General features: G+C 44.6%; 1 protein-coding gene across 2 annotated transcripts in view; it reads left to right on the top strand.

The window, feature by feature from the left end:
- Positions 1–18,166, top strand: part of pard3ba (par-3 family cell polarity regulator beta a) — a 189,487-nt gene that overhangs the window by 63,228 nt on the left and 108,093 nt on the right. For both annotated transcript variants that reach the window (XM_063467318.1, XM_063467319.1), the window contains 4 exons: positions 1,784–2,271; positions 5,222–5,361; positions 6,527–6,655; positions 15,421–15,606. In XM_063467318.1, the coding sequence (XP_063323388.1) occupies positions 1,784–2,271; positions 5,222–5,361; positions 6,527–6,655; positions 15,421–15,606 (943 nt within the window). The remainder of the gene's footprint in view (positions 1–1,783; positions 2,272–5,221; positions 5,362–6,526; positions 6,656–15,420; positions 15,607–18,166) is intronic.

An 18,166-nucleotide genomic window follows, 5' to 3' on the forward strand; every position in this document is an offset into this window, starting at 1 on the left:
ATGTTTCATGCATGAGGATATGTTCTTAATAAAATAAACAGATTAACATCTTACAGGCAACACAGCTCAACGTGTAATGGCCTGCTCAGGTTGAGTGTCTGCGGGATGGGCCACAACACGTCCAAGTCCCCATGCATCCATTCACAGAACTCAATGAGATCCTGGTGCCAGACACTAAAAGACGACCCTAGCGGGCTCATATCCATCCCCCTCAGTGTGTCAGAACTGTTCTGGTCGCATGAGGATGTTTAATGTCATGGCTGAGCTTTGAACAGACATGGGAAATGGAGAGAAGCAAGGTTGAAATGGTTTGGACATGTGCAGAGGAGGGAGAATGAATATAGTGAGCAAAGGATGTTAAATATGGAGCTGGTTGGTAGGGAGAAAAGAGGAAGACCACAGAGGAGATTCATGGATGTAGTGAAGGAGGACACGTAGAGGGGTTGGTGTGACAGGAGGATGCTTGAGGTGAGCTAGAGGCAGATGTTCTGCTGTGGTAATGGGGGGGTCGTCAGATGTCGTCTTTTTGGAGGAAAGAGTTAAAGGATTTGCATCAGCTGCTCCAGAAATGTGTGTTTTTAGCCACCTTGAAGACGTTGGTTGCCACCAGGTGGGAATTGCATTACTTGCTTAGACGGTGACAATGGTTGCTCGCGTTTGTTGATGTTGCTTATCTTTAGCTCTCCTGAGAATATCCACAGGGCTAAAGGAGATGTAATTAAACCGTGGACCCAGACTGTGGAGGATCTTAAAAGCTTACTGAGCGAGCCCCCCTTTCCCATTTCTTTCCCCTCGTCTATGTTTCCCTTTCTTTCTCCATTCTTCTTCTTCCGGACCTGGCTCCTGTGAGTTTTTTTGTTTGCTGTTTGCTTAATCCGTCCTTATGCGCTTTGGTTTTGCTGATTGTATGATTATTTTTTGTTCAAATGGCAAAAATAAGTGTTCCAGGTGATTCCATTTGGCAGAAGATTGTAACCTTGTTGCTAGGAAAAGACGAAAAGATTTGAAAATTATTTGTTAACATCATCCAAATTGGATCTGAGGCGGATCGGCTTATCCTGACACAACCCAAGACATGTGGTGTATATGTGTGCGTGTCAGGGATGTGATGAGGAACTAAAAAAGTAAAAGCAAAAAAAGTGTGTGTGTGTACTCCCACTCATCCTGTCACCACTATAACGCTGTAGAAATACCCCACCTGTCACTCACTTTGCTTCCTTTATTAACCAGACAAATCCTTCACATTCTCTGCTCTATCCTATCTCACACCACATCTGCTCTACCGATGGCGTATTTTTTTGTCTCTGTATTATTCTATTTCTTAAGTTTTCAGCGCACACACTTCAAACTCCTGTCCGTGTCCTTTCTCTGTTTTTTTTCCCCGTCCTATATCTCTTTCTGAATGGGTCAATTTAACTGCATCTCACTCTGTTCTCTGTTTTGTGTGAATGTGGTGCTGATAGTGGTCTATTAAAGCTGGAATAGGATCCTGCTTCAAGGTCTCACCATCTGATAGGGACCACAGTGTCCCAAGCCAGCTGGAGGAGTCACTGTTGTTAATCCAAACTATAATACAGCCCCTTTAGTGAAGCACAAGCCTCAATCACCCTCTCCTTCTTTGCTTTCCAATTCTGTGTTCTCTTTCTTTCTGTTCAGCCTCACTTTTGAGTTCTCTTTTGTTGGTTTACAGGTTTGTAATGTTCCACAAAGCAAAGAGAGAGCAATTAAAGTCGTCATCTTGTTTTTTTTACTTTTCCTAAATTAGCCTTGTCTCCCTCCCTAGGTCTCAGGAAGTGTTCCGCCAAGCTATGGGCTCGCCTTCAGTGCATGTGGAGGTTCTATCTGTAGCCAACAAGTCACGCTATGAGAAAAGCTTCATAGGTCAGCTTTTCACCAGCGACAGCAAAGACTCGTCTACCAAAGGCAGTCCAGTGGTGACGCGCACTAGAGCCGACCCCAAGCCAGAACTCAAACCAGAACCCAAACCAGAACCCAAAATGAACACCAGGACAGATATGAGGCGCCCAGACGCACACACGAAGACCCCAGAGCCAACTCTGGTAAACTCACAACCAGTGGAGTCTGTTCAGTCTGTGTACGGCTCTTTAGAGAGAGCGTCTCCCACTTCCACAGCCAGGGCTGCGAGCTCGTCTCCGACAACTTGGCCCCGCAGTGAGAGCCCGCTGGCCAGTAAGAGTCCTGCTGCGGCCAACATGTCTAACCTCACAGGAAGGAAGGGTGGCAAGAAGATGAAAATTGACTTGAAGAAAGGTAAATTTCTGATATATGTGTTGTATTCACTGATGATCATCATGTAGCATCAAGTGATCAGTCATGGTTAGCGTGACAGAGAGCATGTGTATTAAGTTTTTTTTCTCTCTCTCCCCCATCACCCCCAACTGGTCGTGGCAGATGGCCGCCCCTCCCTGAGCCTGGTTCTGAGGTTTCTTCCTGTTAAAAGGGAGTTTTTCCTTCCCGCTGTCACCAAAGTGCAATTTTGTTGGGTTTTTTTTTCTTTACCTGACAATATAAAGCCCTTTGAGGTGACTGTTGTTGTCAATTAGTGCTGTATGCATTGAATTGAATTAAGCTAAGGGTGTTATGTTTCTCCAAATCCATGGTGTATAAGCAACTCATTGATTATTTGAATTAAGTCCTTATTGTAAATATCTGATTGTAGTGCAGACTTTCAGCTTTAATTCAAGAGGTTTTATAAATAATTTTGCAGTAACTGTGTATGAATTATATAATTTTTATACACAGCCCTCATTTTCAGAAGCTTCAAATTAGCTGGACATTTAATTGACAAATGAAGCACATGTGAATCTTAAGTTGAATTTGTAATTTATAGCTTTCACTCTAATTTTAAATATGAGGCTCAAAGAGATGTCTGTGTATGTGAGATAGGTCACTTAACACCTGTTATCTTTGGGCTGAAACACCAAAATAAACTAGACAACCGAATCTTAGTTGACAAAATCAACTATCTGGTTCATTCTTAGAAAGGACGAATACGTCAGTTCAGCAACACTGAAATGGTGGGGAAAAAAAATCATCATCTAACCAAGTCAAGACCAAGAACGTGTCATTGTCGAGGTCTACGCTCAACTGATGCCTTCATGAATGGGAATAAAGAGGTTTTACAACCAGATTAGACTTTGCCCCAAAATTGTGAGCTGTGTATAAAAAATGGAGCTGCGGGTGGTGTAAAGAGGCAAATTATGATCTCTGTCCAACAAATTATGGACCAGACTGTTAACTATGTATTTCTCAACAAAGTTTAATGAACAGAGCAGCAGTGTCTCAGACAGCTACAGCGATTCAGCAATCCCTCCATTTCTCTGCTCCTCAATGATGTTGAGCTGTTGCAGTTCATGCGACTTGAAGTTTTCTTATCTTAAAATGGCCTTTCCACAGCTCTGTTAGCAACCTAATGAGTCCATCAGCAGTAGCAGCAAAGTTGAGAGGTAACACCCCATGGGAAGATGGATCCTTGACTGAACCGCTTCTTTTGTATTGTGGATTCAGAGCCATTGGACCCCTGTGAAAGACTCTGACTCAGTGTTTTTGTTCAGGATTTCTCAGGCTCTGAGACATTGATACTATTCATTATTTGTGAGGCCTCCATCTTTACAAGTGCAGTACAAAAATACTGGAGTTTATCCATTTATTTTGCCATTGCATTCTCCTTTTAAGGACTCTTGACTGCTCGTGCTCTTTTTTTTTTCAAGCTTTTATTCTCCAGATTTGTTAATGTCAAAGCGGCTCACTTAGTCCTGGATGTTGTTCTCACCAGTGACACAATTGATTGATTTTTATCACATTCAGACTCCAATAAAATTGCCGTCCACTGTGGTTAGCTTTAATATTTCACTATGAAAATATTTTTCATTTTTCCAATTCCTCGATAATGACTCAGAGCTGTCTAGTTATTACGCCCTTAGGTTTAAACCTAGACTGACTCAGTCTGGCATCCCAGGCACCTCATCTCGTATCCTTCAGTGCTGAAGTGTTGATAGCATGGGAATGGGTTCTTATGACTGTGAATAGGGTCTGTTCTAGCAACCTGTAGTGTTACGGGCAGTGAAAAGATAGCTGTAATTGGGCTACATGCACACACACATGCGCGCGTGTGGTATCCAGAAAAAAAGGCAAGACATCCAGATGAAAGGATAGAAGAAATTGGGCCTCACACTTTCCAGCTCAAAGCCCATTCACGACTATTTTATTGTTAGTTTCTTCGTTTTTCCGTCACACTTTTCTTCCCCATTTCTCTTCACCCTCTTTTTGTTGGATTTTTTTTTCCTTCCCCGTCTATCCCTTTCACCTGATGCAAGATCAGAGCAGAGGATATTATGGGGTTTCTAACACCCTCTCCCTCGGCAACAGGCTCCTTCTCTCCATGATTGACAGGCGGTGAGGTTTAGGTGCGCTAATGTAGGGCAGGCAGAGGCTTAGCTCGGAGACCAGATAGCATCGCTCACCGCCTTTAGTATGCCACGGTGGCTTTGCTCGCCCTACACACACACACACACACAGACACACACAGAGTGTGGCACATTTCACTCATGGCTTGGGGCTTGTGAGGCCGTGAAAAAGGGAGAGGGCGGAGGCTCTGGGGGATGATGGTTCATGCATGTGTGTGTGGGCTCAGAAAACACACACACACACACACACACACTTGTAAATGAATACACACAAAGTAAATGTAGGCTCAAAAGCACAAGGAAAATCTTTGTGGAAATCACATCGCAACCCCTGGGGAGAAAGCTAGAGAAGGGAATAATATCTCTCTGGTTTTTCCCTCCTCGTCACTCCTTTTTTTTCCTCCACCTTCGTTCCATCTTCTCCCTCTACCTCCCTTCATCAGCCACCATTCGGCCTGCTCACACGTGAAATTAAAGACAGAGTCTGTCTAATCCGGCTAGGAGAGAAGCCTGCTCCCGGGGGCTCGGAGGCTGAGCCAGGCAACTAACCCCCATAGGGAAAAAGGCACTTAAACAGTAGTTAATGGGGAGAAGATGCAGACTGCAGACAGAGTTCAGGAGAGGAAGAGAGGGGGGAAAACTTGGAGAAGGAGAAAAGTGAAAGACTGGGATGATGAGAGGAAAATTCAATTAAAATGAAATTAAAAAGTCATAAAATTTGTAATTAAGTCTCATTTTCAGGAGCAGAGACATCCCCCGTGCACAGTGTGACTCATGTTGCCTTGTTCCCACAGGCTCTGAGGGTCTGGGTTTCACCGTGGTAACAAGGGATTCATCTGTCCAAGGGCCGGGGCCCATCTTGGTGAAGAGCATTTTGTCGCGGGGTGCAGCAGTGAAGGATGGACGCCTACAGCCAGGAGACCGCATCCTGGAGGTAAAACACTGGTTTTTATGAAGATCATCCAATGTGTGCGAAGTAGAGCCGAGATCGTTATTAGCAGGAAGTTTAACTCTCGCTGGATCACACGGTGTGCGACGTGTACTCAGGGTGAGCCTGCTCTCACCTGTGGAAAACACAGGCCGCCAGTGGTGGACCTGCCAATTCTGGTATCTTATAGCAAATGCCAATTGCTGGGCAGTGAGCGCAGGGCCCATTAGGATATTTTGGTCCCTGATACTGATTGTTTGGTCAGAGACATTCACACCAGCATCCCATCCGAGGTCATTTTGTAGCTCTAGCAGTGCTCATCCTGTTCCTCCTTACACAAAGGAGCAGACACTGGTCCTGATGATGGGTTAAAGGTCTTCTACGGCCCTGTCTAGCTTTCCTAGAGTAACTGTTTGTCTCCTGGAATCTCTGTCTCCTGTGCTGGGAGAAACAGCAAGCCTTCAGGCAATGGCACATATTGATGCACCATCCTGGAGGAGTTGGTATACCTGTGTAACCTCTGCCAAATGCAAAACTAGGTTTAAAAAAAAAACAGTCAGAAAAAATGAAGAAGGAAAAAAGTCAGTGACCTCTAACTGTAAAAACCATTCCTGTTTTAGTGGTCATGCCATTGTTGTCCCTTTAGTGCACCTGCTGTTAGTTTCATTAACACCAAAGCACCTGAAACTGATGAGCAAACCCCACCTGCTACTTAACTGACCAGATCAATATCCCACAAGTTTAACTGACTTGATGCTTTTAATGTTTTTGAGCAGTGTTTACTTTTAATTAGAGCATATTTTTTTTAAAATTTCACTTGTATTTAATCCTGCTTTTCTGATAACCAAACACTTGTTTTATCGTGCAGCTAGTTTTTATGATTTATAGCAAATTATTTTGTGGACCCCATGGCTGTGTGTCACAGATGCCATTTTGAGAACCCCTAAGCTAGACCGATATAGCCAAGCTATCGCAGAGAAACACAAGAACATATGTTTTATTTTCATTTTGGAGAACCAGCCCACACACAGAAGCATCTCCATCTGATCCTCTGTTACTTTCATTCGATACGTGTTAGTGGAGCACTGCCAGTGGATAATACACTAAGCTTTAATCTACTCCTGTTTGTGTGTTTGCTTTTTTTCCCCGTCTCATGTGTGTTTGTGTGTAGGTAAATGGAGTAGACATGACAGGCCGTAGCCAGGAGGAGCTGGTGGCCATGCTGCGCAGCACCAAGCAGGGAGAGAGTGTGTTTCTGGTGGTGGCTCGGCAGGAGGACATGTTCCTGCCTAGGGAGCTGGTAAGAGAGCGTGAATACGCAAAAACACAGCATCCACACAACGTCCCTTCACTCTTCTTTATTGATCACTTGCTTTCTCTGGTGGTCCCTGCTTCATCCCTACATTGTGACATTTTCCCTTTCTTTTCCTTTCAAAGGAGCAAATCCTCTTCATCTTTATTTGCACCACAGACACACAAACGCACCCGGAGCACGAGCTCTGGCCTTCCTGTACGTCTCTGGTTTGTTGACACAGTGATGCCAGAGGAAGTCACACACACGTTCAGACACACACGCCACAGCGGGGCCCCAGAGGAAACGCGCGAGTGTGTCCATGCTTGTCGGCACGCCCCGGGTGTTAAGTGACCGTTTACCTGTTGCGGCCGGCGGGGTCAGAAGCCGGCACAATGTGACCGAGCCTCACAAGGGACATCTTATCAATAAACACACACAGAAAGCCAGCTGGCCCCTTGAAAGTCACTCGCTCTGTGTAAATGATGTTTTCGCCTGTTCTCTCCTTTCTGTCCTCTGGTTATTCTGATTATTCCCTTCCCATAACTTCAAAGCACTGTGAGAAAGACACGCGGGGGCTTTGTAGTGACTGATGCATATTCACACCTAGGCGAGCTGCGCACACATACACTCCCGAACACCTAGACCTTGATATAAAACTCGCGCTCTGTCACGCGCACACACACGCGCGCCGAACACATCACACATCCTTAAACAGCTAAGTTGCTGCTTCCGAAAATAGTTTGCCCTCATTAATGGCCCAGCAGTCTTGGCATAACAAGTGCACTTTGAAGAGACTCTACAGTCTTCATCTAACACTTGCTTGTATTTGTGCATTAGAGAGAGACTTAAAGAGTTGGGGGGGGGGAGAGGGAGAGCTCTCACTCCTGTATCTGTCGAAGCTGTTGAAGTTGCTGGTGCCCCGTGAGATCTGGCCCTTATCTCCAGCACAGTCCTCCACCTCAAAGACATTTTGATGTCCCCTAAGCACGCGCGCACACACACACACACACACACACACACACACACACACACACACTTAGAGATAGACTCACAAAGACACTACACACACCCTCTCTCTAGTGGTTCTATTGATTGACTTTAGATGTGCAGACACCTCCCCACTAAAAACAAAAAACATAAATACGCAGATGCGGAAAGAACTGCAGAGAAAAAGTTTGCAGTTAAAAGCATGCAAATGAGCAAACACACACTTAAACACACAATGCTACAGGACACACCTCCCACCTTCCTGCGCTCTCCTTAATGATACTGGATGTTTCCAAATGCTTGTACTGAATTATTGTGGAATTTCGTGCCGGTGGTCGGATATCAAGAAGATGCAGACACATTAAATGTGCCCGTCTGCCTCTTCCATCCTAAGGATGTGTTTGAGTGCCTGCCTGACTAGTGATTATTTTTCCATGCTTTAGAGGCTCTAACGTCTTGTAGAAAGCGTTCTTATGCATCCACACAGCATACATCGGTGTCTGTAGTTCAGTACAGTGGTTTTACATCCAGCAGCTGCTGAAGTTAATTAGCCGAGTCCATCGACCAGCATCATATTGCTGCTGCAGGTAATTCGTCTGCATTATGAGCTTTTGTATCTATCAAAGCCCATTTTGCTCTTGAGCAGAAACATTTTTGTTCAGCTGAAAATGCCCATCTCTACATTTATCTGTCTGTCTGCTCGGTTCAAGGATCACTTAAGGAAACCGTGTTTTCGTGCGCTTGGTCGATGATGCGATGTTATGTGAAACCTGAAAACAGGTTAAGGACTTTGTGTTGTTTGTGCTGGATTTTGCATAGATGCGGAATGGCAAACACTCGAGTATCCCTGTCAGAGCTCTACAGTGAGTTGAAAGGATAGATTAGTGCACAGATAGTGTGTCCTTGTATCCAGAGTCTGACTGAAACTGACACTGAAACAAAAGGTTCAAGGAAGCCATTTTACACTACTTGTAAAGCTCAGATATGTTTATAGTGTAAGAAAAACTGCGTGGCTCCCCTTATGACCCTGTTCTCTCTCAGTGCTTTTATGAAAAGAACCTCTTTGGAGTATGAAAGTATCTTATATCACTATTACACCCAGTCTGTGCCGTGTTTTTCTCCCGGTAGCCCGATTTCTTCGGAGCTCCCAGAGTTAGTGTCAAATGTCTGGCGTTTGAGCTCAAACTGAGTCTGAAGGAATTTGTATTACAGTATTTCTTTGTGACCTTCAGCATTCCATTCATTTCATTCACATTAGAAATCGAAAGCATTTGGAGGCCTTACAAAATGTTCATGTTGCACATTTTCAGATTTCTCTTCTCGGATTAGATTTCAGGCAGTTATTTTCTCTTGCGTGGTACGAAGACCGCTTCTAGGGGATGAAATCGACGTAAGAGAAGCTCACTGTATTTACTGTAAACGTAGAGGAGTCTGAGCATTGAGCAACTTAAAACAGGTGAAGTGTTTGCTTCTTTATCATTCTAGAAGTACATCGTAAACAGTGTATTCCCCTCCAGCTGTAATACTTGCTGCTTTTCATGCATTTTAGCACTAAAACTAATCCTAACAATATATAGCCACTGGATTGTTTAGGTTTGCTGGTTTGTGTTTACACCTATAGTGGTGCCTGATGGAATATCCAAGGTGTCAGGGTGTAAGTAGTGGAGTAGTGCACAAATCCAGATTTTGAGGTGAAGTGATTATCAGTATAGTGGAAAGGTGGTTGTTGTTTCCATCTGCAGCTAATTTATATTTGGTTTTATGGCTCAGAGTGTCAGTGACAGGTCTAATCAGAAATAGCCTGTAAAAGAGGAGCTGGGGTGGAGGTGGGTTGCAAATTGGCTTGCATGTCACAGCAGGCCTGACCAACTTAGGCCATGTCCACACTAATACGTTTTCCTTTGAAAACGCATCTTTTTCTCTCCGTTTTGGCCTTTCGTCCACACTGAAGCGGCATTTTTGGTTAAGGAAAACTGAGCTTTTTGAGAACGCTCTCCAAAGTGGATAAATTTGAAATTTAGACAGCGAAAACGGAGGCTTTTGAAAACAATGACGCATTTTAGTCATATGATGCAGTCATGTGACCAATTTAACTAAGGAGGCAGACGACATTGTACAGCAGTTGTTCTGTTTGCTCTCAATTTTTACAGCCCTGTTAAAGATTAATAACAGTACATGCTCCAGATGCTCCAGATAAACCTCGATGTTCCTCCTCGACGTTTTGCCTCGACGTGTCAAAGAGCCGGAAAGTAAACAAACGGCAGACGGAAATGACGCAGGTCGAATAGTCTTACGTTTCACGCATACGCAGTACAGGAATGTAGCGTTTTCAGTCTGGATGAAAACGATAGTGTGGACGCGGAGCGTTTTTAGACGAAAACGCCGTTTTCAAATTTATCCTGATTAGTGTAGATGTAGCCTTAAAGATTGCATCCTACATGCAGTTAGTCAGTAGAATGCTTTCAGCTGATCCATCAGTTGATGTGGGCTGACATTGAGATCAGCTGATCTATTGGTCTATCAGGCCTCACTGACCTAATGCGGTGCTCACTTTGTGCCAGAACTTCAATGTCTTAGTGAAATTTGGTAGAAAAACTATTCATTACTTTCAGGAGGCTGCATGTATGCATGCATAAAAATTAATTAAATTTAATTGAAACTAAACAAGTAAGGCCTTGACTGAGGTCAAACCAGCTGTGGAGCAGCTGATCAGGGTCCAGTGTTTTGCCAAGGGGCACTTCAGCAGAGCAGGCACTTGGTGGCACAGCAAGTTGAACCAAAGCCAACACTGCAAGTCTAGTTTTTATATTCCCCGTGCAACTGCTGCCAACCCATAAGATTCTCTCCTCCGGTGCTCATATAGTCCGTTTTATCTCCCTTGTACAAGTAAAGTAGACTTTTAGAGGAACTGGCTGAATTGCTGATTGATTAGTTTCAATGGAGGGAGGGGAGTTACTGATGTTTCATGAGCAGCGTGCGGTTCTGTGAAAGCGCTCAGCAGTGCTGGGAGGCATGCTGGTCTCTTTTAGTCAAAAGAATAACAATAAAGCGTGTGAATTAGCCTCCTTATTAGGATACAAAAAAGCTGTCGATTTTCTACCCCATCTCCTGCACCAGCGCACACTCTCTGAGTAATTAAAAAGTGATAACTTCTAATCACAGTTTCATTCCTGTCAGCATTTCTGCATCTCCTCCGCTCGGCGCGCTCATTATTTCACGGGGCCTCGTTTTGTTTCGGGGCGGAGATTAGAGAGTTGCTTTGTAATGTTTTTTCTGTTTTAAGCGGGTTTTTGTCAAGAGCGTGATATATATGTGTGCGTGAGTGAAAGTGTGTGTTTGTCATGCCAAGGACAGGATGGAGGGGTCACTCTGCACATGGCTGACCCACTCCTGCAAGCAAGCCCAGGGCCAGCTCACAGGAAAAAGGAGGTTGTGAGGAGAAAAATAACTTTGCTGTGTTGCTGTTGTCTTTTTCATCAACTTGGCCTCTTTGGCTGTCTTCTTTTTATTTGTACACATCCCGTCATTCTTCCTTCTCTTTGTATTTTCTCCGTCTGGAGCTCTTCACGCCGTTCCAGAATTATCCCCCAATCAGTCATTTTTTATTTTCCTTTCTCTTCATTGTGAGGTAAAGGTGTAAAGCGGCAAGGAGGCAAGACATTAAGGCGATTAATTGGCAGCTCCATCGTCGGCGTCAAGCGCGGCGAGATCGCATCTTAATTGAATGTCGCTCTCACCGCTAATCCCCCCGCTTTGAAACCCCCCATTTAGAAATCCTCAGCGACAAAAGGCTCTGTGTGTAATCGCCGTGTGTCACCCCTCCTCCTCCCCTCATCTCCTCTTTGCCTCCCACCCTGGGGTAAGAAAAAGCTCCTTTTTGTCTCCTCATTTGGGTGTTGAAGAGGGTGGCCTCACTCCTGACTAAAAGCTTGTTAAAGATCCATTGCTGAGGGCTAACAGCGGAGGGAAGAGGCAAGGGGCCCCACTCGCCTGGAGGACGCAATTTGCCCCCAAGAAACGGGCATTAGTGGGGATATTAGCGATGTGTGGGAGTGGGTTTGCGTGTTTGGACCACTGCTGAGAATCACTTGGTTGTGTAAATAAATATAAATAAGCAGTGAGTTAGAATAAATCAACATCGTGTTTTAATAACTTTTCAGTGTCTTTTTCTTTCTTTCTATGTCTTCGAGAGCCTGCTGTGCTCTGATGTGTCCACCTTCACCTCGTGTGTTATTGCAGTTAGATCACAGAGGTATTTAAAACCTCCCAGGTTGCCACCTGAGTCTTCTCAAGTGTCTCTCAAGCAGGAAGAAGCAGATTGTCTTTGTAATGCCTCTGGTTTTGAGTAGCAGCACTCTGAAATGCCTTGTTGATAAAAATAAGCCCCGACTGAAAATCTCAAATTATACTCGAGCAGAAAATAGATTCTGTGACTTTTGAAGGTTGGGTTTTGCTCGTTATTCGTATCGTGGAACTGATTATGAGAACCGAGTTAAAGATGTGTAACGATAAAGCTATCGTTTCATTTTTGAATGTTTTGTGCAGATTGGGGTACCTCTGTAGGCCAGAATGTAAAATGAAAACGCAGAAATGACCCTATTTCTGATTTGAAGTCTCCTCTTAACTCAAACACATTTTTACGTACTGTCATTTGAGTGCAGCCTGATTTATGTGCAGAGTTTGACACCAGCGAGCTGTTGGCCCATCAGAATGAGAAATGTTTCTAACTCACCTTAAAGTTTACTTCATGCAAGAAAATGATGTGACAAGAGTAATGCAGAAACTGGACATTTTCAGTGCACGTGCACTGAAAACAGAATTTTCCGTGAGGTAGGAGAAGGAGAGCTCTCGGCCTCACCAGGGAGATGAGGGCAATACTGGGGGAATCCATATTACTCTGAGGAGGGTCTTTAACATTTTTGAACTGAGGTTTCTTTAACCTCTGTTTTCGAGACTGGAAAATGAGGTGTGAGAGACCTGACCTGAATTAGGGACATTGCAGTTTGATAATAAGAAGTAAGTCCTTATTACTGGGGTTTGCTAATAGTTGTAGTGAGAGCACTAACAGGGACTGGAAAGACGGAGCTGTCTCATTCGTTGGCTCCCTGTAAAATCCAGAGTGGAATTTCAAATCCTTCAAATCCTTTTCCTCACATACAAAGTCCTGGATGATCGGGCCTCATTATATCTTATCATCTGGATCAGGTTATAGGCTCAGGCTGCTAAACTACCTCCACTTTCCTCTCCTGTGCATGTGCTGCTATTGTCTTCAACTTTGTCATCTCTCTGCCAAAGTTTGTGCTTTGTCTTGTTTGTTAGTCACCTCTCTGTGCTCTTCTCTCTACTCCCACTCCAGCTGGTTGCAGCAGTGAGCTGGTTCTTTATTTCCACCTACTGTTGCAGATCTCTTGCTCATACTGGATTGTTGGGTTCCTAATGTCTATATTGTTGTGGGGTTTTTGGCCTCGAGATGACTGCTGTTGTAACTTGGTGACGTACAATGAAAATGAGCTGAATAAATCCCAGTCAGCTTGCCCACCTGGTCCTCTGCAGGGGTGGGCAGTATTTACTTCATCAAGTCAAGAGTCAAGTCAGCTTCCCCCCACCATCCAAACACATGCGTGTCAAGTTAACTGGTGATTTAAGGCTGTAAGTCTGAATGTGAGTGCATCCAGAGCATACCTTTCATCCTGTGACAGTTGGGATAGACTCCAGCCCCTCTGAACTGGATAACTGGAAGAAGATGAGAAACAAATAAGGATGAAATCAAAGGCAGCCATCGTATATTCACATGGAAAAAAAATGCTGACCATTCCTTTTTCCAAAGACGACACAGGATGCAAATGCTTATTAATTCCCACCTCTGTCTAATTCTTCTTTATATATCTATTGTGATGAAACTATAAATGCTCTAGGTTTGCTGTGCTGTACAGTGCATGCCACTTTGAAACCCTCCTGTTTCTGATTTAATCAAGGGCACATCTGATGACAGGGATGCCTGCTGTATTTGGTACAGGTGTTTCTCTCAGGTTGTCCCAGAGCTATAACACTTTTAATTAAAAAAGAAGAATAACTTGATTACACCTCTTTGTAAAGCAGCCTACAAGTGAGCTGAATTTGAGCACCTGAAAATAGGTGACTGTTTTTACAGAACTGACCAAGCACAGTGTATCGGATCAGTGCTGACCCCTTTGCTACCATGCAGACGGCCTTCTAGGTTTCCCTCATTTCCCATCACTTAGTCGAGAGGTTTGACTCTCTCTCTTTGGAGCTGACTATCCCTCCAGGCCTGAAGGCTTTAACAGGCTGTTGTTTTAATTAAGCACCCAGACAAAGCAGCGCTGACAAGGGGGGAGACGGGGTTGCAGGTCTGGAGGATCACAGCGAGTCAGGAAGAGTGAATTTTTCTTTTTCTCTCACTAAAATTATACTTGAGGACATATTTGACTCCCACATCCTTCAGCACTGTGCCACGATGAGAGGGGAATGCGAACATGGATTCCTGCTTCACTGAAGAGTGAGGTGTGTGATGTAAGGCTCCCGCAATCCTGCCGTGGGTACTCAGATCTTTAAAGCTGTGACAACTGGCGTGGTGGTGATAATGTATATGCATATTCCTAACAAAATTCAATCTGACATTTACTTATCTTATGAGTCAGAGCTGACTTTAAAGCGCCTGTTGTCTCTGCCGTATTTTTTTGAAACCTCTCGCATACTTTCTGCCTCAACCCGAGCAAGAATAAAAAAAGAGAGAGAGATGTGTAGCACAAGCATATACACACAACCCCTCTTAACCTTCCATCTCTTTCTCCAAAAAAATAAAGCTCGAGAGTGAAGTGGTGTTGAGGTGACTCCCCTCCGCAGGCTCTCTTTCTTTCTTTTTTTCCCCTGGGTGTCTGAACCTGGCATTTTCTCTTTTGCTTGCTCTCCATTTTGCCGTTCTCTAATGACAGACATTTTCCTTTTCTCTCTCTTTCCATCGCCTCTTTCTCCCTTGCTTTCTCTCTCCCCCTCGTCTCATTTTCGGAGCAGTGCTGCTGTTGGTCATTTTCCTCACATCAAATGGCAGCGGACGGGTAGGGTGGGGGCGTGGGGTGGGCGGTTGTGAAAAGGTGTAGGAAAAAAAGAGCGGCAGAAAGTAGAGGAAAGAAACCGCAGGTGGAGAAGGGAGGGACGTATAGTGAGATTGAGAGATTAGGACGAAATGTAACGAGGCGGGGGGGAGGGGGGGGGATGAGAGAAGAAGTGGATATACCTCAGGGACGGGTTATTACTTTTAAATGCTCCTCTGCGCCACCATCCTCTCCCCTCTCCTTCCCCTTCCTCCCCCACAGGGCTCCAGGAGGAGGTATGAAAAGGTTATTATGTTTCCTTTAGAAATGGCTTGCTCTCCGTCTACGCCTTTCATCTCCAAATGGAATAACCTCCCTACAGTAGCGTGCTTATTTTTCTCGCTACACCTTCATCTGTCTTTCCAGTACACAACACACACTCCTGTCGTCTCCTTTTCTTTTCTCTCAGTCTTTTTTTCATTCCCCACAGCTGCCTTCCATCTCTTTAATCCATCTCTCACTCCTTTTTTTTCGTGGTGTTGAGTATAGTCGGTGCACTGTGCTGTAGGTACACGCCTTATCAGTCAGTTCAGTTGGGTATGGTGCTCCTGCCTCACTCATCAGCTATCACACTCAGCAGTTATCATGTAAAGTATGCTCTAGGTGTATGTGTGAACAGATTATAGTGTTTTACATAACATCTGAGCCTCTGTTCTTTACTCTGTTTTTCAGAAAGGGGAGGACTTGAGCAGTCGGGTGATGGAGGATGGCAGGGAGCAGCTGATGTACGAGATCCCGCTCAATGAAACGGGCTCGGCCGGCCTGGGGGTCAGCCTAAAGGGGAACAAGTCCAGGGAGACCGGAGAGGACCTGGGAATCTTCATCAAGTCAATCATTCATGGAGGGGCTGCTTATAAGGTATGAAATAGACGCATCCATGTTTTCAGGCCTTTAGATCCCACTTTTATGTAACATCCATCCATCCATCCATCTTCTTATCCAGTTCAGGGTTGCTGGGGGGGGCTAACAGACAGCTTTGTGAGCTCAGTGTAATTGTTAACAAATGGTTCCCAGCCTGTTTCAGCTGACATAACCCTCACAAACTCTTCCAACACCTTTTATATTCAGGTGACTGTATTTTAAACTGGATCTGGATAACTTTCAGTATTTCAGCCATCTATAACTATTAACTTAGTATTTCAAATATTCAACCAACCCTCTGACCTATTACTCATTTTAAAAGGCTATTCATTTTATTAGTAATTTCATTATGGAAGCCCTTGCTAACCCTAATTGAATAAGTATGGCTTGTTTGGAAGGGTTCCCAGGAGAAAGCCTCTTCTCTCTAAAAATGGCTTAGGTTTGCAAAGTTGCATCTGAGCAAACCACAAGACTCAAAGTACTGATGGAAAAAAGGAGGCAGAGAAGATCGACTGCTAATTGGAAGGTTGGTGGTTCGATCCCTGGCTCTTTCACTCTGCGTGCCGCAGTATCCTTGGGCAAAATAGTGAACCCAGCATATGTTATACCACCTGTAAGGCACGGTGGTGGAGGGGTGATGATTTGGGCTTGCAGCACTGGGCACCTTGCAGTCATTAAACTCATAACAAATTATTCTAGAAGTTGAATATGAGGCCACCTGACTGATAACTGAAGCTCAGTCATATAACAGGACAATGACCCCAAGCAGAAAAACCTACAATGAAGTGGTCTAACTCAGACCTGATTAAAGTGCTTTGGTGTGACCTTAAGAGAGCTGTGCATAAATAAATTCCCCCAAACCTCAGTGAATTGAACCAACGCTGTAAAGGAGAGCAGGCCAAAATTCACAGTGATGTGAGAGACGGAGAAAACCATCACTTCAACTTATTGCTGCTAAAGGTAGTTCTGCAAGTCACTGAATCGTGGAGTGTACTTAGTTTTTCACAGGACTCTAAGCAGTCCTGTGAAAAACTATATTTTCACGGGACAGTAACTCCATGAAGAAGACCTGTATGTTGACATGTTTCTTTAAAAAACAAAACCCATCTCACCAGAACAAAAAAGGCATTTTAATTGTCATTTGAAGCAGTGAAATGAGCTAATATTTCCCCTGTTCTAAGCAGAAACAGCTCCTGAGGGATTTACAGGTTAGGAATCGATCTGCGATTTTTTTTAAAAATCTCAGGCTTAAACTGTTCAGGCTTCTTTGATTGATCATTTTATTCAGTTTTTGTTTCTCCTAGGTACAGAGAAGAAATGTCATGGGGATTGTTCTTATTGTCTTTCTTTTTGTTTCATCTAGTTGTATTTAGTCGCTCTATTTCCCCTGTTTTCTGATGTGTTTCTCTGTCATTTCCTGTCATCTCCTCTCTCCCATTTCCTGTCATTCTCTGCTTCCAACCCCCCCCCCCCCCCCCCCCCCCCCGTTTCCCTTAACCTTTGACACCCATTGACCCCAAGTGGCCTTGTCACATAAGCACTGCAGCAGTCTTATCTATATCACTCAGTGCTCACTTCAAGTTGTGAGTGCATCAGGAAAAAAAACATCCTATTTCAGCACTTTGGAGACTCCTCTGCTTGGCCTCAATCTGTGGCCGCCAGCAAATGTCACAAGTCTTTGCGCCTCTCGTCGCTGCCCCCAGATCTGTTCTGCACAACAAGGAGGCGCAAAGACGAGTGTGCCGTTGTAGATAAATAGCTGTTCTGGGATCAGGCAGGCCAGACAGCGGCTCCCAAAAGTGCCTTCAGAAGTAGTTTTCAGACATCTGCCGATGCGGATAGCGCTCCGACAGAATGTCGTCGTAAGATCTGCGGCTGGCTGCGAAACTGGTCTCTGGGACAGAGTAGCGAGGCAGGAGAGACAGACAGCAGCGAGGAACTGAGGGAAGGAGCCTAATGAAAGAAGACAGCGGGTGAACGAGTGCAAGAAGGGAGGGAATCTGAGAAGGAAGAGATGAGCTGTATCGAACAAGAGAGCGACGCAAAGAGGCGGAATAAGAGGAGAAAAAGAAAATTGAAAAGTGTAGACACTCAGCAGGAACGCAGCGCGTAAGAGTAGATACTGTATGTGTGCGTGTGTCTCCTCCTCGACGTCGATTCATGCTAATGAAAAGCAGCTAAGGGGCCTGATGAGAGTTTGCAGCGGCAGGCCGGTGCAGAGGAGGGAACCCGGGCGTCCCCTGAGCCTGACTGACACACACACATCATCACACAGCAGGCACAGAAAAGGAGGAGATGAGGAAGAGACGTGGCGAGATCTAACCTATTTCCATTAAATAGTTTTAGGGTGGGAGGAGGGGTGTCAGGCCGGGGGCCTCAATTATATATATATACAGTATATATATATAAAAAAAGAAAGTTCTTTGACTTTACCCCTAATCCTGTCACACGATCATTTCAAAGAGTATGCTGAGAAAACAAATTAAATTTACATGTAGCGTGCTGCAGCTGCTTACATGGAGAATGAAGGAATTAATGGGGAATATCACAGACGTCT

Source organism: Pelmatolapia mariae, linkage group LG23, assembly GCF_036321145.2.
Source record: "Pelmatolapia mariae isolate MD_Pm_ZW linkage group LG23, Pm_UMD_F_2, whole genome shotgun sequence".
Classification (NCBI taxonomy): Eukaryota; Metazoa; Chordata; class Actinopteri; order Cichliformes; family Cichlidae; genus Pelmatolapia; species Pelmatolapia mariae.